Source organism: Phytophthora infestans, genomic scaffold (assembly GCF_000142945.1).
Source record: "Phytophthora infestans T30-4 supercont1.48 genomic scaffold, whole genome shotgun sequence".
NCBI classification, from domain to species: Eukaryota; Oomycota; class Peronosporomycetes; order Peronosporales; family Peronosporaceae; genus Phytophthora; species Phytophthora infestans.
This window is the reverse complement of record NW_003303711.1, coordinates 787,940-814,658: the sequence shown is the minus strand read 5'-3', so window position 1 is coordinate 814,658 and position 26,719 is coordinate 787,940. Positions and strand designations below refer to the sequence as shown.

Here is a 26,719-nt window from a genome sequence, read left to right as displayed (position 1 = left end):
CCGTACCAGCTTCGCTTTGAAGGCAGATTCTCTCCAACGGAGAAGGGGTACACTGCCGGCTAGTCTCCTATAAATATACTCGATTTACATACCTTAAATAGGTCACTTCGCTCCCTTTCGATAAAAGGGGGCCTGTGAGCTGCCGTTCACTGAGCGTTTGCATACTCTCGGAACCTAACTTCCTCTAGCGCAAGGTGCTGTGTGACCCCGTCACAGCCAGAGGTTTTGCACTAAGACTTGCACATTTGAGAACCCTAATAATTTTGTGGCCTTTTTTCAACTTTTGTAATTTTGGCATTCATAGGCTGAGTCAGAAAGATAGCTGCGGTCCGCAAGCTGGGCCCCAAATGTATTGAAAAGGCCGAGTGTAGCCATACAAAAAGGTAGAAAAAAGCAGCCAATTTTTTTACAATACTGCTGGTACTGTAGTAAGTCTGAATGAGGTCCCATCGGGTTTCGACAGGGACTAATCACGACTAGTATGCTTAAATAAATATTCGATCAAGGATAAGAGCACATCGACGATCACATGCGACGCCAAGAACCTGCAGCTCTTCCTGGTGAAGAAGAAGAAAGGCGCTGGGGTAAGGCTAACGGAGAACGACGTGAAGGACGGTGTCAGTGACACGAGTGATTTGAAGCTATTGGGCGTTGCAGGAGCGCCGCTCAGCTTGGTTTGCTTGTCGGAGAAGGACGTCAAATTCGTACCCACGCTAGAGGATGTCGAGTCGATGAACACACCTGTTCACGTGCTGGTGGCGTTGCCTCCTGGGACAAGTAGTGCGCCTATTTCTGATGGGACGGACTTATGGCTGTCGAGATTTCAACATAGTGAAGTTGCAAAACTTACGCTACTGCCGACACGCGGAGATCTACATGAATTTTTCGGACAACCTCTCCCTGTAAAGATTGGGTTACCGCAGTCTGTGTTTCAAGCTTGGTCGAGTCCATTGATACTAGGCCAACTCCTTCGAGATAAATTGCTCGAGCTAAGGCCGGTTCCTGACGGGATCATCATCGGATCATGATCTACAAACTCGATACCTGATTGGCTAAAAAAATACATATGTTTATTTTTAGTTACAATCGATGATCCCAAATTGGGATCATCACTCACTTTGGGATCAGGGGTCACGGGCACCATTCAAGAGAAAGACAATGAAAGTATCTCGCATTGTGGTCTGTCTCGCCGTTGTAGTTGCTGTGAGCGAATTACGTCGTCGACGTAGATCGAACGTTGTTTCACGCAAACGTTTGGAGTGGGAGCCGCATCGAGATCGACTAGTGCAAGAAGGACAACTCGATCGTTATTATAGAATGAATGTTATAGCATTCGAGCGGCTCGTTGAATCTCTAAAGCCTGTCTTAGAACGCGATCAATTGAAGTCACGGAACAGAACTGGTATCGGACCAGTAACGCCAGTAAACAAGGTACAAATGACTATATCATGGCTCGCTGGAGGTTCTTATCATGCAATTCGAGCTCTGGTCGGTGTTAGCACCTCTGAATTTTATTCTGCTGTTATTGAAGGGATGAATGCAATATGTGATGACCATAGATATCAAATTACGGCTCCTGTTTACGACATGGGATCTATTACTCGAGCAGCATCACAATTTGCAGATATCAGTACATACAACATTCTTACGGGTTGTGTTGGTTGTGTGGATGGGTGGTTGTGCACTATAAAAGCTCCAAGTGCAAATGAAGTCCCCGACGTATCAGCTTTCTTTTCGGGTCACTACTTGTGCTACGGTATAAATGTGGAGGCCATGTGTGACGCAGCGTGCAGATTTACCGGTTATTGTTTTACCTCACCAGGAAACGTTTCGGATAGTGTTGCTTTTAAAAAGTGGCCATTGCACACTGCTATCTCCAATTTACCCTTTGGGTATTATGTCATCGGTGACAACGCGTACCCATTGTCATCATCCGTGCTGGTGCCCTTTACGAAACCGGAGATCAAAACCAGAGATTATTCCGACTACAATTTTTATATATCCCAACTACGCATTCGAATTGAAATGTCCTTCGGTCTCCTGGTTAATAAGTGGCAAATATTTATAAGGCCACTGGCAGTGGACTATGTACATGCAGGGCTCGTTATCAAAACTTGTATGGAATTACATAATTACTGTATTAACGAGCGCATTTCTCAACCGGAAAGTGGAGGACCAAGCAATGCCGCGTCAAGAGAATTTAGCGCAATGGAAAACTGCAGCTATTTGCCCACAGTAGCTGACGACACGGGTAAAGATAATATGCAGGTTGTAAACGGTCATATCTTTCGCAAAGTGGTTTTAGAGCACATTCAGAGATACAGTTTAGCAAGGCCTTTAAGTAAATAAAAACCAATCGGGATATTAAGGTAAGAACAAATATTCATTGATCAGTTAGTCCCTCATTATGTGATCTTGAAGCTCGTCCGATTTCTCCTGCGCAGTCTGAACGCGCCGAAATGCAGACTCACGTTCACGTTCTAGATCAGCAACGTCCATCCCTTTAAGTCCGTTCTCATGGATGCGTATGTCGAGATCGTGCAATGCTTGACGGCGACGAGCTAAAATTCCATCCACAGCGGCTATTTTCTCCACCAATACATATATCTCCATCTTCTCGCGTTGAAGACGTGCAACAGCGGTTTTCTCCTCAATTAATGCTCCTTTTGCACTCGATACTTCAATCTCGACGAGTTTGTTAACAGCTTCAGTGAGAATGGAAACGGAATCGAGACTCTTTCGTTGATCAGCTTGTTTTTGCCGCTTCCTATTCACTTTCTGCTACTTTTCACTTGGCCCCCGCTCTTTTGATTCGTCATCTTCGTTATCCTCGTAAATACAAGAACCGCGTTCTTCACACCACAGGTGAACGTACATGGCTACTTTATCTCCTTGGCAAAATTGCCAAAATTCGTCATGTGAACCTGATAATTTGCATCTTCCTTCGGCTGCGGCGAAACGCGAATTACATTCCTTCCACATAGACTTAAGTTTTGCACCGGAATGAGCCGTAATTAACTGTGGTTCAATACCCTCAAACAACGAGTCTGGAGACACAAGACGGTCGAAGTCATCGTTAAATGTACTGAAAGCTTCGGCCACCTGCTCCCAGAACTCCCGACCACCCTCATCTAGCTCACGCCGTGTAAGTGCGTCACCAGATGTGATAAATTTCTCGAAAAAATCTTCAGAGAAGAGTACGTTGAGCAGGCGATACAAACAGTGCTTGCTTCTGCGTTGAGTGGTCTCTGCAGAAGGCCCCCTACCACGTATGGCCTGCCGCTGACGGTCCAGTAGCAGCTCCATGGCATTCTGGGACTCATCGTACCCCTGAAGGATAGGGCCTTGTTGGTATTCTTCGCCACAGAAAGCTTACGCGCGGTACACTCTAACTTTAGTTGATCTACCGTCCAAGTGCTGTAGTCGTCCGACGAGGGCGGAGGAACTGTGCGCTTGCTGCCTGCCTTCTGTACAGCAGTCCAGTGTGTGCTCACACAAGCTCCACTACTAGTGGAGGCATCTGCGACCGTCGAGACGGCGGACTCCATGCTAAACGAGAGACCTCGAGCACACCGGTTTGTGTTGCTGAAGCAAAACGTCTGTGCTTCGTGACCCGAAGGGTCCCGATCCCGTTAAGAGTGAATTAATCATGATCTGCACGTACACGTAACCCTGACTGGATCATGCTCCGTCGTGATCCTTTAGGAACCGGCCTAAACGACATTTCGCCGTGCGAATTTTTAAAAGATTCGGTGTTTAGCGCTGCGCTCCTGTACCCGCAGGTGGATGGGGATGCCACAGAGAGTGCATTTCACTATTTCTGGGACTCAATTATCCGTGTGGTGCTCGGGTTTGTGTTTAGGCGTGCTTACATCAACCGGGATTCGAGCAGGAAATCCTCGTCAGGTTTGAAGCGACCCGACTTTTTGTTTGCTTTGGATCATATCTGTGTTTTTCGTGGTGAGGAGAAAGAACCTCGTACTTCTATCACTGTGCCTCGTGAGGAGCTCTTTAAAACGCTGGTGTGGTCCTACGGTGGAGTGCCGTATGTGTTTGGCTATGCTGCGTCGGGCTTCGAGCTATAATTATTTGCTATCTATCAAGACGTCACGGGCAACGTTAAAACCCACCTTATTGGAGGGTTCAACTTGCAGCATGCGCCGGAACGTTTTCGACTTGTACTGGCACTTCTGAATTTGTGTCTGCTTTTCCCGGCAATTGTGCAAAACTGCCCGGCCTCGGCAGGGACCGAGTTTATGGACATCCATCGCGCCAATGGCGTCAAGGTGCGGTTGAGTCCGATTTTCGTCGATAAGATCTTTCATACGCAAGAAGAGTATCGTCGCGTGAAGCAGATCTACGATTCTTTGAAAGCTTATGGGGTTCCTTGTGCCGATGCAGTTGTCACGGTGGATTCAGACCAATTGAGGTTGACACTTAAGCCCCGCGGCATTGAGATGAAGCCATGCAGCTTGAGTGAACTGTTCGTCGCGCTCGGGAACGTTCTCGAGGCCCTTGTAGTCCTCCATCGCAACGGGTGGATGCACAGAGACATCCGTTGGTCTAACGTGATCAAGCATATCGACCGCGTTGAATGGTTTTTGATCGACTTCGCTGATGCAGCTCAAAGTCCGCAGAAATATCCCAGCGACGATCACTTGACGCACGACGAACACGCTTCAGACATTTTTATGGAAGGTGGATCCCACACGACTGCGGTTGACTTATGGGCCGTGGGATACCTGGTGAAGACAAGTAAGATTGAACGGGAATGGACTGCGGAGCCCGAAAGAGTGCTTTTCCTAGATCGGTTGATGAACACAGACCCGAGTGCTCGGCCGACGGCAGACGAAGCCTTACAGCTTCTGTCACGTTTTGAACGTGAAGCTGCTGAGCAGGAATCACAGGGCAAGGGTGTGCGCAAGAAGCACAGACGTGCCTGAATTTTTACATCGCTATGGCACTACCATTACGCGCTGGGACGAAGTACTATGGTACTAACAACGAGTAGTCGATGAATGAGCAACACACGTTTTTCTCATACATACTTCGAATGTATGAGAAATCTCGGTTGACGAGAGAAACTCGTTGACACACGCAGCAGCTATCATGCGGTGCGAATGTGGCCACTGGTTGTCGGATACGCCCGCCTTTACGGCGGCCACCACGATGCTATCTATAGTCGGTTAAGTACACCATCGCAGCCTTCTCTATTAATCCCTGAACGCTGGAAATCGTCGCGGTCTGCACCGTCGCCGGCATGTTTGCGTTGAGGGGACGGTGCCACAAGTTGTCAATATCACTCATCGTGATTGTGCCGTAGACGGTGAGTTGAGTGGTAGAATGAAAAGCCGGTCTTTTGCATCTAAATAAGCTCGGAGCAGCGGGAACATCGTGGCACTTGCGCAAACGCCGTCCACGCCGTGCCATTCCACTCCGTTATGTTCGGATTGTTATTCGTGGCGAGCCTGTGCATCACGCGGTTCTTTATCACTTGGACGGATTTGACAGTTGATGCTGTGGCGACCATGGTGTTGGTCAGCGTCTTGTACGAACGTGACCGCATCGGCCGAGTTAGCAAACTGACCCTAGAGTATTGAGCGCGAGAGCACGATTACTTCTACGAACTATTAAATGAAGTACATTAGAGCCTTAAGTTGATGCTTGTGACGGGGTCACACAGCACCTTGCGCTTGAGGAAGTTAGCTTCCGACAGTATACAAACTCTCAGTGAACGGCAGCTCACAGGTCCCCTCTTTATCAAAAGAGAGCGAAGTGACCTATTTAGCCCCTTAGCTCCCATATGTTGGAAGTTCCAACATAAGAGGTGTATACCCTAATTCAATCTTGTTGCAGTGTCTTTGTTTATGTTGGAACGCTCAACATAAGAGATTTTTTTACTTGAGGTTTGTATTGCACATCTGTCAGGTATCCTCGTATAATGAAATTGTGATTAATTTTGTGAGTAAAAAAGACGCATGTACAGGTTTGGGGTGGCTTTTGCTGCGGATCGGATCAGCATGATAGAAAAGGGTAAGAACTCACCCATCATTGATGTGTGGGCCACACAGTGTGGCCCACAGCCACCAAATCCACTCATTCTCGAAAAAAATGTTAGAGTAAGAAGATGCTGGGTCCTGTCGGCAAGACCCCGCGGTACAAACTCACGGCCAGGGAAATATAACTGTGCCTGGACCTTCGGCGTCGAGATCAACGTGTACGTCGCGAGGAGGCAAAGGAGGAAGCAAAGGAGGAAGCGGCACCCAAGAGGACCGGCGCGCTTGTGAAGAAGAAGGCAGCGAAGGAGACGGCTGCAAAGACCGCGCGTGCGCCAGCAAAAACCAGGAGTAGGGTGACGGCGGCATCAAAGGAGGCAGATGCGGAAGTGGGGTGCACGGAGGCGAAGGATACGGAGCCGGTGTTTTCTACGCATGACGGCGAAGAAGTGGAGAGTGTATTGGCAGACTTGGTGACAGTGGTCGGGTCTACGGAGGGGCTCGCGACGCCAGCTCGTATTCTTGACAGGGCTGTCGCCACTGCGCTACCTGCTGTGGTTTCATCTCGCTCTGCAACGCGCGAACGACCTGCAGTACAAATTTCCGGGAAGCGTCGACGTGGCATTCTCCAAGACGACGCCTCAAAAGAGGTAATTATTATGTCTACCAGACCCAACATAAGCACAGTTGTGGTGTTATTTGTTCAACATACTAATCAGCATAATTATTTTTGGTAACACATGAAGAAACCATCTGGCGACGAAGACGGAAGAGACGCAGCACCCGTTGCACCTGTGTCCCAAGCGTGTGTTGTCGATGGAGATTCGAATATGATGGCGACAGGAGCTGAAGAATGCACGGGGCTGAATTCGGATGAAGACCCTGATCTTCAAGAGGAGCCGGAGGAGGATGACGACGCCAGCTATGACGACGATAGCGTGGATGATTGGGATGGTGATTGGGATCTCGGTAATCTAACGGATGAAGATCTGATGGCGTTCCTGAGGAGCTTCCGGAATCGATTTGGTCGAGTGTAGCCAAAACCAAGGGCGCGATGTCGTGATGAGAAGGTCTGGTTGGGAGTACGGTACGCTATATTGCTTGTATTCTACATAAGAAGATTGGTTTAGATTAATTGTCAGCTTATGTACAACATATCGTGGTGTACGAATGTTTGTAGATTCTGCCAAATTTGGACCAGACCTCGAATACAAGGATCTCTACAGCGACGCTTATGGGCCAAGTGACAGCGTTATGGAAGTTGGCGACGACCCGCTAGCCTTCATGTTCTATTTCATGCTGCCAAAATTGTGGAGGCAAATTACTGTAGAAAGCAGCCGGTATCACGCTCAAACGATACCACGGCGTGCGCGGGCGATTCGATCGCAGCGTCTGCAAGGTGGAGAAGCAGAGGAAATTGGTGAAATTCGTCGACGACTTGCCGGTGTTTCGGATATAGAGCCCTGGGAGATTCATAGAGCTATGGCTTTGTTGGTGGCACGGATGCTAGTACCTATTCGGAAGGGCATAGCAGCACATTGGTCTACAAAAAGAGTGGGTGCTCTTCCTGCTAATCGCATTGGACTCTACATGTCGAAGAATCGCTTCTTCCACATTATGGGCTACATACATCTGTCCAACAACAATTCTCCCCAAGCCAAGGTGGGCCGAGCGTGAAAAATTAGACCCGTTGTTGATGTGCTTCAACGCACGTTTGCTCGCGGCTACACAACGCCTCCGGGCATTAGTTTTGATGAGGCAACGCTGCTCACGCTATAATCCAACTCGCCAGTACAACAAGGACAAGCCCCGCAAGTGGGGCTCCAAGATATTCGTTGCAGCATGTGCCAAGACGTCTTACTGCATGAGGTTCGTATTCAGCAGCAAGCTCAGGCTTGCTGCTTTTTTGTCGAAGTCATTATGTTGGATATGGGTAACATAAGTATTTTATTAATATTTAATATGCTAACTTATGTTTATTATTTTATTTTTTGCAGAATTGAGATTTACTGCGGTTCTAAAACACACCTCCGAGCACCAGTCCCGGCCGACAACAACAGCGGAGAGGCCGCCGTGCTCAGAAACATGAACGCACTGTGTCCACCTTCGTCGAAGTCGTCGTGGCGTTTGATGATCACAGACCGCTCTTATACCTCTGTGAGGCTCGCATTGGAGATGCACCGCCGCCGGCTATATCTTACCGGCACCAATCAGACAGATCGATCCGGTTACGCCCGTGGGGTGATTACAAAGAAAAAAAACAGTGAACAAGCGCAAAGTATCGATCCCACCTCAGGGGACCACATTGCTGGCCCAAAGTAAGCAATTTCCAATGCTGACAGCAGCAATGTGGATGGATCGTAATCCGGTCTACGTGCCGTCTACTGGGGGCAGCAGAGCGTCAGACGCAGTCAGTGAGTATGCGTCTATTTATTTATTTGCATTGTATAAGTTACCAACTACGGATATGTCGTCACAGTGAGGCGTGTACACGGGGAGATGCGTGCAGTGCCTACACCCGGTCTTATTCGGGACTACCATCGATGGATGGCGTTCACGACAAGCTGCAAATGCAGCGATACAGCGTACAGCTCGCGTACAAGAGCCGCAAGTATTACAGAACTCTTTTTCTTGGCCTTTTCGACATGGCGCTAGTGAATGCCTTTATTGCACATCGCCACTACCGGAAGGTAAAGATGAAGAACCCGCCCAAACATTCGGCCTTCTTTGAAGCGCTGATGGAGCAGCTGCTTGCAGTCGACAATCAAGAAGCTTTCGAGCAAATTGAGGTATGCTGACTGGTCAGCACAAGAATCGCATTGGCCAGTGCCGTTTCCAACTTAATGTCGTTATGTTGGTACATTGTAGCAAGCGACACCAGCAAAGGAACTAACAGCGGCATCACCAGCAAGGTGTGAGTCTGCACCGCGTGGCCAAAGAGATGAAGGGGCTACTGAAACAGAAGACGGGCATCATCTGGAAGAGAGCCCGGACACGGTGGACTGTGACCAGGGCATCAAGAGGCGACACCGCTCATGCAAGGTCTGCGCTGTGTATAAGTCCAAGCCAAGGAAATACACGAAGTACTTCTGTCCGGAATGTTTCTCTGGAAACCAACGGCTCGTCATACTCTAATCTACATCCCTATATGCCTATCTAACACACTTCTTTGACTAGTAAATATCTCTGTAGCATTGCCCGAGCGCCGAGGGAAAAAACCTGTTTAAGATATGGCACGAAGACTGGAGAAATGGCAACGCCATCCTGCGCACGTTGCTACAGGAGCACACGCTCAACCGCCCGCCTCCGACTCATCCAGGCAAAAAGCGCGCTCGTACCGCGTAGGACGGACGCGGCGACTCGCGCGGCGATGAAGACGGCAGTGCGGCTTAGTACGGTCGCGAGGGTAGCTCAAACGAGCGCGCAGTCGAAAACTAGGAGTAGGATGTAAGGTCATACATGTCAGTAAGCTGATGCGACAGCACGCAATCAAATGAAACACATTTCTGCTGCTGCTTTGATTGGTTCGCAGTTTTGACTCCTCAAGTGCTGCACGTGTGCAACACTCAGTAAAAAGTACATCTCTTAAGTTGATATCTTAACATTAGCGCTAAAAATGGTTCGATTCGTTCAGCGTAAAGCACCTTATGCTGTATATGGCTGTTCTCTTTCTACCATGCAATCCAGTTCCCCTCCCTTAACCCTCCCGCCAAAAATCGGACTTAAACACGATACATAGAATATCCCATATATTCTTATGTTGGACCTCCAACATAAGGATCAAAATATACCCCTGATTTTTTGGCCGGGAACTAAGGGGTTAAGGTAGAATGTAAACTGAGTATCTTTAAAGGTAGATTAAAGCTTGGGTTTAATACAAACTATAAGCCACCTATAGAAATGCAATGTCATCAACCAATGGTTGGCTTTGGACGACCTTAGTACCTTGTACCAAATATCCCGAAGTATGACGTGTCACACTTCATGTAACCAGGGGTACACATAGGGCAACCGACTGGTAAATGAGAGTTGTAGACAGACGCAATACTTTGCCATTGCTCAGCTCCAAACGGTAGTCTCGCTTCTACAAGAACCAGCATACCTACAGCAAGACAATAACAGCAACGTGAGGTCCTAACTCACCACTTAAATACGTTCATGTATGTACGGTTAATTTCCGCTGTAACGGGGTACGTAGCACGTAGCCCTAAGTGTACCCTGGTTACATGAAGTGTGACAATTCACACTTCAGGAGTATGACACGTCATACTTCGGGATATTTGGTACAAAGTACCAAGGTCGTTCAAAGCCAACCATTGGTCAACGACATTGCATTTCTATAGGTGACTTATAGTTTGTATTAAACCCAAACTTTATCTACCTATAAATATACTCAGTTTACATCCTACCTTAATTTGGTCACTTCGCTCTCTTTTAACTAAAGAGGGGACCTGTGAACTGCCGCTCACTGATAGTTTGTATACTCTTGGAAGATAACTTCCTCTAGCGCAAGGTGATGTGTGACCCCGTCACACTTGGTAGCACTCGTAGTCAATCCACGCCACCGCGGGTAGACTACCTGAACCTCTCCGAAGTTCGTTGCCATGGATAGGAACGACTTCTCCCATATGAAAGACTCTCAGTTCGAGTCGGTTCGGAAGATGGCAGGTATCTTCGGGATGGAGGCCCTGTAGAGCCTGGTGGTGTCAACACCGGCTGAGCAGCTCGAGCGCGTCAATGCGTTCGACGCGTACGAGCAGGACCTCATCGCGCATGTGCGGGAGAACCTGCAGACTCCGGCGGCGGAAGCAAATCCGCCTCACCCGAAGCCAATACGGCTGAAGGTTAAGCCGTATGAAGGGAAGGAAGGCGAGAACCTTCACTTCTGGGCCCGAGAAGTAGAGCTCGCGATGGACGCGGCTCTGATCTCGACCGAGCAACTTCGTGTTGCTTTTGCACTCTCCAACCTTAGCGGCCGTGCTAAGAGTTGGGTGTACACACGGGAAGCAACATCCCCTGGATGGTTCACATCCTGGGCTCAGCTGTGTGGACAGCTCCGAGCCTCGTTCCTCCCGGCGAACTAAGAGTACCGCCAGCATTCGCGCTTCCTCTCGTGATAACAAGGGGGCGCGAACTGCACGGGTACGTGCAAGAGATACGGGAGCTCACGGCGTCCCTAGTGGGAAACCCACTCAACGAACACATCAAGATGACTGTGCTCATGGGCGGCCTTCGAGTGGGCCCCGCACGCACTCAGCTGTTCCGAGTGCAGTCAAGCACTCTAGAAGAGGCGATTCAAGTGGCTCTTCAAGAAGTGTATAGCCATAGCCAGGCGCGTATGCCGGCCTCAGCATGGCCTGGGAGCTCCTTGTCGGCTCCCGGTCGAACAAGCTCCAACAGACCAGTTCCCATGGAACTCGGGTCCGCTGAACAGCGTGATATCCGCTGCTTCGGCTGCGGGAAGATGGGCCACTTCAAGCGCGACTGTCCCGCGGAAAGACTCCGTAGACGGTCCTTCGCCAAGCCCGTCCTCAAGGGTCGCTGGCAGAAGCCAGGATCTCGGGGACAGGGGAACGCCGGGAACCAGTAGGGGCGGGGCGTCCTACTGGGGAAGAACTAAGTCTTCGTGATGGGTGCGCGGGCGGCGCGTACCACGGGGACTTAGCCCCTGAGAGTCTTCTCCAAGAGGCCCCTGTCCTGTCCCTGCCGGACGAGACGAGGCCGTTTAGTGTCGTCTGCGATGCCTCCGATTACGCCATCGGATGTGCATTGCTGCAGGCTGACACGGCTGGACACGAACGATTCATCTTGTTCCAGTCCAGGCAGCTTAAAGCCGCGCGAGCGGAACTACTTTGTCCACGACAAGGAGCTCCTGGCAATGAAGTATGCCCTTGTGAAGCTTCGTGTTCACCTTCTGGGCTCTAGGCCCTTTGTGATCTACACAGACCACGCGTCCTTGAGGACGGCGACTAACTCGCCTCACCTCTCCCAAAGGATGACGAGGTGGCTGTCCTTCTTCGCGGAGTACAACTTCCGCGTCGAATACAAGCCGGGTAAGCTCAACGTGCTTGCGGACGCCCTCTCTCGGCGTCCTGACTATGAGTTGACCCACATCACGCGGGTGACAACGGATCTATATGATTGGATACGCATGGCGTATCGGGGACGATGAGGCCGTCGCGCCCATCGTCAAGTTCCTTATGGCAGGAACGAGCGCGAAGTCCGACTGGCTCTCGTCGCGATAGCGCTCCCGGCTTCACCGATACGAGCTGACGAATGGCCTCCTCCATTACCGGGTGGAGCCCAATGAACCTCCACGGGTGCTCGTACCCAACGACGAGGATCTGAAGTTCGATATCCTTGCGGAGGCGCACGACACGCCCTCTGGCGGCCACTTGGGCCGCGAGAAGACCTTCCTGTCGTTCTCTCAGTCCTTCTGGTGGGCCCACATGTACAAGTGGGTCGCCTAATACGTGAAGACATGTGAAACATGTCAGCAGGTCAAACCCCAAGGGCACACTTCGGCTCCACTACAGAGCCTGCACGTACCGGCTGACTGTTGGAAGGCGATGAGTCTTGACTTCATCCTTGGGTTTCCCGCCGACGGACACGGCAACACCGGAATTTTGATGTTCGTGTGTCGGCTGAGCAAGATGGTACATCATGCTCCGGTGCCCGTCACTGTTACGGGCGACAAACCGCAAGGTTGCTCGTCGATAGGGTGTTCCGCTATCACGGTCTCCCGGAGACGATTGACTCGGACCGAGACCCTCGGTTCACGGCTGCGTTTTGGAAAACGCTGTTTCCTTTGCTGGGAACCCGTCTGCAGATGTCCACTGCGGACCATCCGCAGATAGACGGCCAGACAGAGCGCGTCAATCGAGTGCTCGAGGACACTCTGCGCAGTGTGTGCGCGGCAGCACCACGTACGTGGTCGACGCAGCTTCCAGCTGTTGAGTTTGCGCTCAACAACGCGGTGCACGCATCCACGGGGTTCACGCCGTTCTACTTAAACGGCTTTCGTCGCCCCAGAGAGCCTCTCACGCTTCGAGGAGACACTGACACCTCTATTCGAAGTGGGGGAGAGGCTCGGAAAGCCCTTTCCTCCCAGGTATCGGATGTGAGACCAGTTTCGCTGCGGAAACAAGTGGAATCCTTTATGGATACCAAGCTGAGCGTTGTCAGCAGGGTCCGCGATGCCATGGCAGCGGCCCAGGATAAACAAAAGGAGTACTCCGACAAACATGGAAGAGGAAACTTAAGTGTATTTAAAGTGGAGGACTTATTGATACTAGCCACGAGGAACCTACCTCTTGATACTGTCAGCTCTGTCGGCAGCAACAAGCTGAAGCACTGCTTCATCGGACCATTTGCAGTCCTGGCCAGACATGGTGCGTCGTACACCATCGACCTGTATAAGTCAATGACGACGCACCCGACGTTCTATGCTGGATGTCTTAAGCGGTAGTTTGACCCGCAGGGGGTTGCTGACTCGCAGACCCCCCTTGACCTAGCTCCTCGAAGCAAGGGCCGGTCACAGACGTCGACGGGGGCGTCGGAGCAGGCACCCAAGCCTCGGTCGGAACGGCAACGCTGCGGTCAAGACCGTACGCCGGAGGGGCTCCGTACGAACGGACCCCGGCGCCATACGCCGAGTACGCTGAGTACGCCGGGTACGCACCATACGCGTACGTCTGTGAGTGCGTCGAAGGCGGCTCCGGGCGTGGCAACAGAGCCTCGATCCGTCGGATCATGCGGAAGGCCTCGTCCAGATCGGACGAAGAGGCCCGGCGATCCGCCCGCAGATGCAGGCTCGCGACTTCACTCTCCAACAGGTCTAGGCGGCCCGCAAGACGAGCGATCTCGCCCTGATTCCCGGCCTGGGCGGCAGCATCACCGCCAGTCCCAAGGCCAAGTGCAATCTCAAGCACGAGAACACGTTGACGGAGGCGGTCAACCTCAGGGCCCTGTGTCGGACCCGCAGGAGAAGCACTCGGACGAGAGTGGCGTTCGGGAGGCGCCGAGTACTCGTACTCGTACGAGGGCACCTCCGCCCCTGCTTGACCGGAATGGATAAGTCCACTTCCACGTGGAGCGGATCCTCCAGGAGCAACGGCGTCGCGGTAAGCGACAGCTCCTTGTGAAATGGAGGGGTTATGCCCACTCCGAGAACTCGTCAATTGGCTCCTGATTGACTGCCCGAAGGCTGTCGCAATCTGGGAACAGAAGCGGCGGCAGCTTCATAAGTAGTCTGGGGCTTCTTGCCCGAACGGGGTACGGACGTTGAATACACTCCGTACCCGCGCGCATCGTGAGCGCTGGAAGCCGCACGCTTCAGGATGTCCCTTGGCAGCATGCGCTTGCTGACCAAGTGGGCAAACCGAACACGAAGATCCCGCTGGTCCAGGATGCGGGACAGCAGCTGATCTTCATGGAGCTCCCGTAACTCCGTGGGTGAGTACTTGAGAGACTCCACCCATGCTCAGAACATGTCCTCACAAGAACTCCAGGTGGGACCGTTCTCGGGCATAACCCAGGGGTATCCCCAAAGAGGATAGAGACCACCCCGGGTCTCGGGCTTCTTACGACAAGTCGTGAAGTCCTTAAGGGGAATGCGGTGTGGCGCGAGAAGCACACACCGAGCAGCCTCCAAGTTGTCAGCGAACAACCGTTCCTTCTGAACAAGGGCACGTTCGTAAGTGCCCCTAGAAGAGTGGCCGCCCACAAGGCCACGAGGAGCGACGAGAAGCTCCAGGAAAAGGTCAGCCCCAGAGCTCTCCTCGGGAGGCCAATACCCTCTTGAGTTGATGGCAGCTCCCTGGCTGACGGGTACCACCACCGACCCCCCCACGCACACGCTGGGCAGCTTGGAATTCCTCCTACTGCTGGTCGAGGTCATTCGAGACCTCCCGGGGCTCCAAAATAGCACCCTCCTCCTCTTCTTCCTCTTTCTCCTCCTCTTCATCCGAGGAGTCGAAGATACTCTGATAGGAGTGTTGAGTCTTCTTCTCCTCGCGGAGTGGAGACTTAGAAGCTGTACGTTTCTTAGAGGGCTTGGCGCCTTCGGCTTTAGAGGCCTTAGCACGCGCAAGACCCTCGGCAAGCGAGAGACGTTTACGAGGTTTCTCTTCCTCATCGCCACCGGCTTTGGGAGTACCCTTAGCCTTGACGGCCGGACTCTCAGAGCGCACAGACGTCCTGGGCCTGTGATCACCTTGATCACTAGCGAGCGACTGCACGCTGTCATCCTTGTGCTCACTGGGCACTGGGCTGTGCCCTCCCACAGAGCCCGCAGGAGCATCGTGCGTGCTCTCGGACTCGGCTTCGTCCTCACTGCCAGAGTTGAACTCACATTCCACGAACCGAGGGTTCGGACGCTTGTCTGAGGCCGAGGGTGACGGACTGCGGTGCTTGCTTGCTCGCTTGCCCACAGCCGCGTCACCCGAGGAAACGATCGCCTCGGAGGCCACCTGAGTAGCCTCCTTGAGTGCTGAGCCTTTGCCGTTAGGCTTAGTGCTCTTGACTTGCGACTTACCGGCAGCAGCCTTGGAGCGTGTCTTCGCACCGCTCTTTGCAGTGTCACGAGGCATAGTAAACGGTCGAAGTGGAGACCTAGAAGAAGAGCGCACAGACAGCTGCTCGAGGCTCTAACTGTGAAGTGAGCCTCCGCCGCGCTCGCGCGGCCAAGTCGACGGTTTTCGACTTTAAGAATGAAAGTTTGTGACGAACACTTCTTCATGAGAAACCGAACCTAAGTGGGGGAGGATGTAACGGGGTACGTAGCCCTAAGTGTACCCTGGTTACATGAAGTGTGACAATTCACACTTCAGGAGTATGACACGTCATACTTCGGGATATTTGGTACAAAGTACCAAGGTCGTTCAAAGCCAACCATTGGTCAACGACATTGCATTTCTATAGGTGACTTATAGTTTGTATTAAACCCAAACTTTATCTACCTATAAAGATACTCATTTTACATCCTACCTTGATTTGGTCACTTCGCGCTCTTTTAACTAAAGAGGGGACCTGTGAACTGCCGTTCACTGAGAGTTTGTATACTCTCGGAAGATAAATTCCTCTAGCGCAAGGTGCTGTGTGACCCCGTCACATCCGCAGTCTTGAATTTTTTTCCTTTCGTCTTCTTCCCATTACTGGGCATGATTTAAAGCTGGAGTGGTTGTGTACCTGAGCGACGTTTTCAAAATGATCTCTCTTGGGAAACTCGCACCGACGTGTTGGTCGTGTACAATAATTAAGTCTTACGTCTGCCGTCCTCGCGTCTAAACCCGGACTGAGAAAGACGTCCTCCACTTCTGATGATGGTGAAGTAGCATCACAAACACAAGTTTGCGGAGACGATATTTACGTCTGAGTAACGCTTGTGACGAGTATATGCTTCATTTGCTTCAGCATCTGTGCGAAACATTTGCGTGCACAAAATAATACTCTGTGCCATTTTTAGAAGTCTACCAATGCACTCTTGGTATTGCTCAGGTGCGTTTACCTCCATCTTTGTTTATTATTAATTTTATATTTATCAGGATAGAAAAGTTAAAAAGCTGGTAGTCCTAGGCAAGCATTGGCATATACAACATAAAAATTCATTCACGATAGTGCCTCGTTAAGATCGAAACGACGAACTACGTATACATGTAAGAGTACATAGGCATCGACTGGACTAACTGTCGCGCATAATCCATCCGCCTCGCCATGAGAAACTCTGGTTCCACCACATCTGCCATCAACTCGTATCGTTCCATCATCTCCTCTGCACGAGCATCAACCGGCTGGGGCAAGAAGTCATCAACCTTGATTGTCTTGAAAGATCCAGGCATGAATGACGGAGGAGGTGGGGCAGACTCCGTTCGTCTCAGTACAGCTGCCTCGATAAATCTGAACGCGTTCTTCGGATACTTCAACGTAAGTTGGGTCAGAACGTGCTTGTCGCTGAACCAAGAGAAATGCCAGTGGTCGTTTAAATCCGTCAACAAACTCAGCGGATAGCAATTGAGAGGCGCCTTCATGCTGCAGCTCACAAGTTGACCAATTGCTTGAGGAACATGGCCCGGTTCGACTTTCTTCTTGAGCTCGATCACCAAGCTGACCCCAGCCAGCTTAATCAGTGGGTTTTTCGATGTTCGATTGATGAGCAATACATCAGCTGTGCCTTTCATAGCAAACGGAAGTCTTGGTTCCACGATGTTAAGAACTGATTTATCGCCCGCAATGTCATCCAACAAGAAGTCTCCTCGATCCATCAGCGTCTTCAAATGCTGCTGCAAGTACGCCATGTACCCAGCCCTTTGACTTTCCTCGCTCTCCACGATTTTTGGAATCCACGAATAACCGGCGATGGAAGTATCGACTGGCTCCTTGACATCAGGAATATTTTCGGTCAAGCGCATCTCCTTGACAATTCGCTCTTCCATCGCAGTATTCAGATCGGTAATCGAATACGCAGACGCCTTCTCATCGCGTTCCCTGAGAACCTTATTCATTGACATCTCCCTTTGATCTACTGTCAGTGGCGTTGTCACTGCAGACATATCGTTTGATTTTACCATCTTGCTCCGGAACCACCACCAGCACGTGAAATCTGTTTCACTTTCACGGGATCCATGCCTTCCAGACACTCAGAAATCGGATCCTCTCCCTGCAGCTCCTTTTCTTCTTGCGTCAGAGATTTGACGAGAGCTCTTTTGAGGCCCTTCTTCAGCTTCTTCACATCTTCAGTGAGGCTCGACAGCCATGCGTTGCCCCCCCCCCCCCCCGCCTTCGCCAGGAAGAGCTGCAGCTCATCGGCAGGAAACTGATACAATTTCTCCACCTTGACCGCCTTCTTTAGCGTGGAAACCGACGCAGTCTGATCTATGTCCACCTCGAATGCGCTTCCCGCAACACCAACAATCGCGCAGAAGAGCTTCACCATGTCTCCTCATTCTGGAGTAAGAAGAAAATGGGATAAAATGTTGCACCCGTACCTAGGCGGAAAAAGAAGTTGATGTCACAGAAGGGGGATAATTTTGCACACGTTCTCTGGATTTTATCCAGAGTCCCGTGATAATCCAGCGATTTCGTTTACCCTGTCATAACAGTTTCGAATCGTATGAGTACAGTACTCAAACTAGATCATCTTTTTAATTATTAAGAAAATAAGCCGAAGTGGGATTTGAACCCACGAGTTAATAATAGTTTAGCGAACTACTGTACCAGGCGGAGCGACAATTGACCCTTCTGCTCCTGTGCTACCAAGTTGCTAATGGTTGTGTCTCCACCATTTGCTTGACTTAGGTGTAGTGTCGTTTTGCTGAGCCGCCCAGATAAGGATGAAAACGAGCTCTTAAGCAGTTAGAAAGCTACATGGATAAACACTATCTTTAGAGCAAAATTACGGAAACGCTGACTAGTAATTTAAGCTCACGCAAAAACGTAAACACGGATATATGCACCATGACGTGATTCTGACGGTATGGTCCCGGAAAACGTCGGCAACCTAACTAAATTTTGACCCACTGCTGTATTCATTTAATTGTTGTCACTAGTTGCTAGTACTATCCATTCGTATCTCTGAAAAGAACGATTACGTAATCGACGCTAGCCTACCACACCACCACCACGCCCCGTTTCGATCACGATGATCACCTTCGGGGCACCACGCTCGGCATTTGGCCTATGCACCCACTTTACATTCCCAGTTTTACAGTCAATCTTCATGCAATCAACGTCAGGAGCAGTCCATGCTCGAACATTTGCTAGCTGTGGGCAGAAAAGCATCCCGATCTTCCAGTCCCACTTCTGATTAAGACCTGCAACGATTCCCTTTAGTACACCCATGTCGACATTGTCCCCGCGATACTTGCATTCGCAAAGAAACACCGCGCGCTCGTTGCTGTTTCCCAGATCATCCAGAACAATATCACACCTTTCTGAATTCGGAGCGCGAATTAAATGACCGAGCTCACACCCACGGACTATCATGTCGATTATGGGCTACGGCCATTCAGCATTCGGCGGAGCTACAAAAAGCATGGTCCTCGTGATCAAATCCCTAATTCTCTGCTCATAGCTTGCAAGCAATTCCGTTGCACGACATACCGCCCCACTACGATCCTTCAAAATCACCTTCTCCCAAATTTTGTCACGAAATTCGTCAACCAAGCACTCAAGAAAACCATCGAAAGAAATTCCCTGCACACCATGCCTTCGTGATGAGCAAAACAGCGCATGAGCGACCATGTTCTCGTACGTTTTGTACTCGTTGGATACGGCACTTTTGTTTTCATGAACCGGAAATGCACCAGTGTCAGAAAAAATGAATTTCGTAGTGTGCCACGCCCCCCCCCTGGTATATTGATAGTAGCCCGAATGCGTCTTTCCGCCCAGAATCGCGAGATACAGCAACACATCTTTGTCCATGAGCGGAAAACAGCATTGTGGTGTCCAGGGTATCAATGGCCCGGTTGTCCGCGGTTCCATATTCAACCCACCGTTCGATATGATCACATCTGTAACCTTTTCATGTACCAAATTCGCGAAGTGCAGATGCATGCGCTCGGCCCCAACGAGTAGTCTTCGCTTTTTCAATGGCGGTTCCTCATCAGTTTCTTCAGCATTCGTGTAAGATATCGCCATGAGTTGCGCATACCTTCCAGGCTTCTCATCCATGAACGCCTTTCCGACCTCACCGATTTGTGAGCCTCTACTGACGCCGGCAAATGCTTCATCTAGTAAATTCCAGAGCTCGACACGTGAAAGTGCCAGGCTTGTATCAAGGTCAGATAATGTCGTTCTGCCTTTTAAAACCTGGTCCGTCGTACTGTAATCACCATCGCGTGTTTGTTTCGCAGCACGCTTTAAAACTTTTACGACTTCACCCACGAAAGACCTCGTGAATCTCCCACGCGTATTTACCGCAATATATTCTACAACAGGACCGATCTACAGCCGCCTCCCAGACCTCTTGATCTCGCTGATCCTTTGAATCGAACACAAATCGATAGGGAGGAAATTTGGGAACAATGGACATCCACATGTGCTTTCCCGTGGAGCTGCCTGTTGCTTGTGTAACCAGATTGCTTATTTTTGAATCCGTTCCCATAACAATCACCACCAAACCACAAGTGCGGAAGATATTGCGTTGAAAAGCTGCCACACTCTTTCCCCCAACAGATGCCCTGGCGTTGGGTGTCATTGCATCCAATATGAAAAAGGGCAACTGCTTTCCATTCTCCTCCTTCATCTTTTTTACCTCGTTATAGACATCTTGTGCAGTGCGCATTTCTACGCGGAATTCGATTTTCTGCTCGAGGTGTATCATTTGCGCGCTCTGATGCTTGGAGTACTTCAGCAAGCAGGTAATAAAACCACACGTCCACAGGTCCACGGTCTGGTAAATCCCTGATTGGCAGTTCAAAATGTCCTCCATCGGCTTGGCGACTGGGTCATCCATTTCCACAACCTTGCGAAATGCCTCCGATATCGACTTGACATTCCTGTACATGGCCTGTGACGCGTCAGTTACCCTGGTGGCATGCCAGTAAAACCACGGTCGTGAGCCTTGCAGCGTGAACGCAAGCTGCGATTTTCCCATGCCAGACGACCCTTCAACACAAATAAATGGAAGCGGGAGATCATTCATGTCATAGATATCGTCGATTTTGTCCAGCACCTCACAGCAATAATCACTGCACTCTTATCGAATGCTAGCCCCGCACTTTTGATAGTAGTCCAGCTCTTTCATGGGTTTACTTCCAGCGGCTTCTACAATGACGATCGTGACAGTGCTTGCAACTAAACCCGGTAATAACGACTCTTGAGCTGCTTTGATACGCTCTTTATTAGCGAGTATAGGTCAGGTGAGTGCGCCATCTTAGTATATTACTAACTTTATATTTGCTAGAATAAAAAAATTACGATGCGGCGGTAGACCTTGAAAAGTTCACCTTATTTTCTACATCAAATGGTACTACTGTAGTATCAAGTTTTCAAATTCAACTACCAAATTGGCAAGATCACAAAACTTTTTTAAGATTGAGTCCTGTAGACGACATCCATTGCGGAATTAATCACCATAACACCTTCCATTCGTGCGTCATAACACACGACGAAGAGCTTGTCGCAGTCGCGCATATTCTCCGCGATACGTTCAATCGGCACATCGTCAATCGAAGCAACACGTCTAAAGTCAATCAGACAGAACGCGGTCAACGGGAGCGAGGAATAGCGACCACCAGGGGAAAATCGTTTGATGTGTTCAGCCAAGTTGCTGGCTTCTCGCAACAGCTCGATGCCCCAAAAGATGTCACCTCCATGAATTGTAAAATCAACGAACCCACTGGATCCAAACAGCGCACCTACATCCACAGACGTCGCGAAAGTGCTTGGTGTGCAGTGATACGCAGCCTTGTAAAATTCCATTTGCCACGCTCTTTCCAGAGGAATATCGCTCGACAAGCTTCTGCCAAGCGTCTGGCGGATGCTATCATAATCGATCGATCGCATCACTCGAGCGACCATCTCTGGAAGGGTTTTGGGGACATGAAGTGCTCGGACGATGTGACCAACGCGCATCTTGACAAAGAATCGCCACATCACTGGTGACGAGAACTCAAAACGCCGCTCAGTTTGAACCAGAATGCCCTTTCGAAGACATTGCTCAACTATATCAGTATCAAAATCAGAGTTGGCACCATAAGCAATACGTTCTAGTCGATCCAGCTCGTTTTCGTCAAGGGTATCCAACACCTTTACAGCGCGTGTTGATGTCAGCGCTTTAAACAGCGCTTCATCGTTGGCTTCATACAGTGACCCACTTTGCAGCATGCGGATCCACTCGGCTGGCAATGGTTGACGACTCGCACTCCTATTACGTGAGGCATGGACTCTATTCAGTTCAGAGATGGTAGTCGCACACAGACCAATATGCCTACCCGTCACCTCTTCCAAATTGGCACAGAACTCCTTCATCGCAGATGACGACAATCCTCCAAAGCTCGTGGTACCCTTAAACCACTTTTGGACGTACTCAGAGACTTCGGCATGACTAAAATTCAGCTGGTCGATGCCCAACACAATCCTATCGTCGAACTGTATTGGAGTAGCGAGTCGCGTGTATTCCACACCAGATCCATACGCTGCAAACATCAATATTCTGATGCTGTAGTTCCCATTGCTGAGAACGTACTTGATCAGCTCCCAAAAAACAGTGGATTTGCGTCTCGGAGAATGTGTACCTTCTTTGTAGATCACTTGCACTTCGTCCACCACCAAATACACCATGCATTTCGCTTGAGTTGGAAGCGTCGCCACTGCGTTCTTCCAGTCCATTTCGCACTGCTTCTTGAAGTTCTCCTCAAAAGTCTCGTTCTCATGTGTCGACAATGCCGATAAGTTGAACAGAACCATCTTCTTATTGTCGATGGTATGCCTATCCACCAACGATCGGCTCACAAGCGTCGCTAATGACGTTTTCCCAGTCATTGGTGGGCTTTTCACCAGCAGGACATGCGTTTCTTCGAGTCGGCGGATGATATCCGCGGTGAGAGTGGCTCGAGAAAGAGTTCGTGGATCTTTCAGATCAATGCCTTCTCCTTCCACAATCGATCCACGCGTGCCATACCAGGCGATATTCGGAATTGTAGCGCTATTCGCTGGCTGCGATAATGCTGAACCAACTGCACCCTCCGGAACCACCACCAGCACGTTCACAGGACCCCTCCCTTCTACTTCTTCGTCTTCATCCACTCCACCGACATCCACATCCGACAACCCCACACGTCGTAGCCTTGCTCGTGCCGCTCCCAGCAGCTTCAGACCAGTCGTATCAATCACATCCTTTTTCACTTCTTCTTCAGTCAGCCACGGACCGCGACCCTCGTCCTTCTTTGCCAGGAAGAGCTGCAGCTTGTCTGCATCAACCTCTTTGAAGTCGTTGGCCTTCTTCGCCTTGATCGCTTCCTTCAAGTCATCCACAGTTTTGCCTTCGTCTACTTCCACGGAGAACGCGCTTCCCGCCACACCAACAATAGAACAGAAAAGCTTCACCATCTCTACACGAGCCGATGGATTCTGGAATGTGGAAAAAGGGAGGGGGAGAGAGAATTTCTTGAAAATGTATCACCCGTACCTAAGCGGGAAAAGAAGGTGATGTCACAGAAGGGGCGCTACCTATTTAGTGAGTCACTCAAAATACAAATTTCATGTTATTTCGACCTCATTTTGTAAGAGCATAACGCGAATTTGGTCGGAAATTCACAATTGCTTTTTTGCGCGCTTCGCGTGCGCTGGTAGTAGCGCTTCTGCGCTGCATTCATGCACTCTTGGTATTAATAATATTGCTCATGTGAATTTACCTCCATCTTTGTTTATTATTAATTTTATATTTATCAGGATAGAAAAGTTAAAAAGCTGGTACATGTAGTCCTAGGCAAGCATTGGCACATACAACACAGCGATAAAAGTTCATTCACGATAGTGCCTCGTAAAGATCGAAACAACGAACTACGTATACATGTAAGAGTACATAGGCATCGACTGGACTAACTGTCGCGCATAATCCATCCGCCTCGCCATGAGAAACTCTGGTTCCACCACATCTGCCATCAACTCGTATCGTTCCATCATCTCCTCTGCACGAGCATCAACCGGCTGGGGCAAGAAGTCATCAACCTTGATTGTCTTGAAAGATCCAGGCATGAATGACGGAGGAGGTGGGGCAGACTCCGTTCGTCTCAGTACAGCTGCCTCGATAAATCTGAACGCGTTCTTTGGATACTTCAACGTAACTTGGGTCAAAACGTGCTTGTCGCTGAACCAAGAGAAATGCCAGTGGTCGTTTAAATCCGTCAACAAACTCAGCGGATAGCAATTGAGAGGCGCCTTCATGCTGCAGCTCACAAGTTGACCAATTGCTTGAGGAACATGGCCCGGTTCGACTTTCTTCTTGAGCTCGATCACCAAGCTGACCCCAGCCAGCTTAATCAGTGGGTTCTTCGCTGTTCGATTGATGAGCAATACATCAGCTGTGCCTTTCATAGCAAACGGAAGTCTTGGGTCCACGATGTTAAGAACTGATTTATCGCCCGCAATGTCATCTAACAAGAAGTCTCCTCGATCTATCAGCGTCTTTAAATGCTGCTTCAGGTACGCCATGTACCCAGCCCTTTGACTTTCCTCGCTCTCCACGATTTTTGGAATCCACGAATAACCGGCGATGGAAGTATCGACTGGCTCCTTGACATCAGGAATATTTTCGGTCAAGCGCATCTTCTTGACAATTCGCTCTTCCATCGCAGTATTCAGATCGGAAAACGAATACGCAGACGCCTTCTCATCTCGTTCCCTGAGAACCTTATTCATTGAAATCTCCACTTGCTCTACAGTCAGTGGCGTTGTCGCTGCAGACATCTCTTTTGAGATAGTACCGTCTTGCTCCGGAACCACCACCAGCACGTGAATCTGTTTCACTTTCGGGGGATCCACGCCTTCCAGACACTCAGAAGTCGGATCCTCTCCCTGCAGCTCCTTTTCTTCTTGCGTTAGAGATTTGACGAGAGCAGTCTTCTCGCCCTTCTTCAGCTTCTTCACATCTTCAGTGAGGCTCGACAGCCATGCGTTGCCCGCCGCCTTTGCCAGGAAGAGCTGCAGCTCATCGGCAGGAAACTGGAACATCTTCTTCGCCTTGATCGCTTTCTTCAAGTGCCCCACTGACTTGTTCTCGTTAATGTCCACAGGGAACGTGCTCCCAGCCACACCAACGACGGCACAGAACAAAGTAACCATAGGAATAAGAGAAAAGGTGCTAAAATGTTGCACCCGTACCTAAGCGGGAAAAGAAGGTGATGTCACAGAAGGGGGATAATTTTGCACACGTTCTCTGGATTTTATCCAGAGTCCCGTGCTAGTCCAGCGATTTCGTTTACCCTGTCATAACCGTTTCGAATCGGATACTCATTTTAAAAGTTCCTTTTCACAAATAATATTATGCACCCATCCACCAAAGATGAAGACATCCTTGCTAAAATTGTACGATGATTGTGACGGGGTCACACAGTAGAGGAAGTTGGTTTCCGAGAGTATACAAACTCTCAGTGAGCGGCAGTCCACAGGTCTCTTTTTACTTAAAGGGAGCGAGGTGACCAATTAAAGGGAGGGTTTAAGCTGAGTATATTTATAGGTAGGCTAAGCTTGAGTTAAATATACAAACAAGTAGTCGCCAATGGTTGGCCTCGGACAACCTTGGTACTTTGTACCAAACATCCCGAAGTATGACGTGTCACACTTCATGTAACTAGGGGTACACTTAGGGCTACGTACCCCGTTACCACTTAGGCTCGGTTTACCGACCAATCAGAATGAAGAAGTGTACGTCACAAAATTTTATTCATTCTCAAAGTCGAAAAACATCGACTTGGCAGCGCGAGCGCGGCTGAGGCTCACTTCACAGTTAAAGCCTCGAGCAGCAGTCTGTGCGCTCCTCTTCTTGGTCTCCGCTTCGACTGTTTGTCATGACTCGTGGCACTGCGAAGAGCGGTGCGAAGACACGCTCCAGGGCTGCTGCCGGAAAGGCGCAAGCCAAGAGCACTAATTCTCACGGCAAAAGCTTGGCACTCCAGGAGGCTACTAAGGTGGCCTCCGAAGAGATCGGCTCAACGGGTGACGCGGCTGTGGCCAAGAGAACGAGCAAGCGCCGCAGTCCGTCGCCCTCGGCCTCCCCAGACAACCGTCCGAACCCTCGGTTCGCTGAACGTCAGTTCGACTCAGCAGTGAGGACGAAGCCGAGTCCGGAAGCACGCACGATGCTCCTGTGGGCTCTACGGGAGGGCACATCCCAGTGCCCAGCGAGCACAAAGACGACAGCGTGCCGTCGCTCGCTAGTGATCACGGTGATCAAAGTCCCAGGACGTCGGTGCGCTCTGAGATAACGGCCGTCAAGGCTAAGGGCACTCCCAAAGCTGGTGTCGACGAGGAGGGTAAGCCTGGCAACCGTCTCTCGCTTGACGAGGAACTTGCTCGTGCTAAGGCCGCGAAAGCCGAAGGCGCCAAGCCCTCTAGGAAGCGTATGGCTTCGAAGTCTCCACTCCGCGAGGAGAAGGAGACTCGGTACCCCCATCGGGGCCTCTTCGACTCCTCGGGTGAAGAGGATGAGAAGGAGGAGAAATAGGATGAGGAGGAGGGTGCTATTTTGGAGCCCCGGGAGATCACTAATGACCTCGACCAGAAGCAGGAGAACTTACAAGCTGCCCAGCGTTCGCGTGGGGGCTCGGTGGTGGCACCCGTCAGCCAGGGAGCTGCCATCAACTCAAGAGGGTATTGGCCTCCCAAGGAGAGCTCTGGGGCTGACCTCTTCCTGGAGCTTCTCGTCGCTCCTCGTGGCATTGTGGGCGGCCACACCTCTAGGGGCATTTACGAACGTACTCTTGCCCAGAAGGAACAGTTGTTTGTTGACAACTTGGAGGCGGCTCGGTGCGTGCTTCTCGCGCCACACTGCATCCCTCTTAACGCCTTCACTACGTGTCGTAAGAAGCCCGAGAACCGGGGTGGTCTCTATCCTCTTTGGGGGTACATCTGGGTTCTGCCCGAGAAATGCCCCACCTGGCGTTCTCGTGAGGACATGTTCTGGGCTTGGGTGGAGTCTCTCAAGTACTCACCCACTGAGTTACAGGAACTCCATGAAGATCAGCTGCTGTCCCGCATCCTGGACCACCGTGATCTTCGTGTTC

General features: G+C 50.4%; 2 protein-coding genes and 3 pseudogenes across 2 annotated transcripts; 1 reads left to right on the top strand and 4 right to left on the bottom strand.

The window, feature by feature from the left end:
- Positions 1-458: 458 nt before the first annotated feature.
- PITG_16626 lies at positions 459-4,940 on the top strand (annotated as a pseudogene; the record flags this gene model as incomplete).
- Positions 4,941-16,639: 11,699 nt separating this feature from the next.
- PITG_16624 lies at positions 16,640-17,928 on the bottom strand (annotated as a pseudogene; the record flags this gene model as incomplete).
- Positions 17,929-18,614: 686 nt separating this feature from the next.
- PITG_23286 lies at positions 18,615-20,784 on the bottom strand (annotated as a pseudogene; the record flags this gene model as incomplete).
- Positions 20,785-21,023: 239 nt separating this feature from the next.
- PITG_16623 (Crinkler (CRN) family protein) lies at positions 21,024-23,045 on the bottom strand (the record flags this gene model as incomplete). Its single annotated transcript, XM_002897118.1, has 1 exon — positions 21,024-23,045. The coding sequence occupies one exon, from the start codon at positions 23,043-23,045 to the stop codon at positions 21,024-21,026; it is 2,022 nt and encodes a 673-aa protein (XP_002897164.1).
- Positions 23,046-23,498: 453 nt separating this feature from the next.
- Positions 23,499-24,779, bottom strand: PITG_16622 (Crinkler (CRN) family protein; the record flags this gene model as incomplete). The annotated part of the gene is made up of 1 exon (XM_002897117.1): positions 23,499-24,779. One exon carries the CDS (start codon positions 24,777-24,779, stop codon positions 23,499-23,501), a length of 1,281 nt encoding a protein of 426 aa, XP_002897163.1.
- Positions 24,780-26,719: the final 1,940 nt, after the last annotated feature.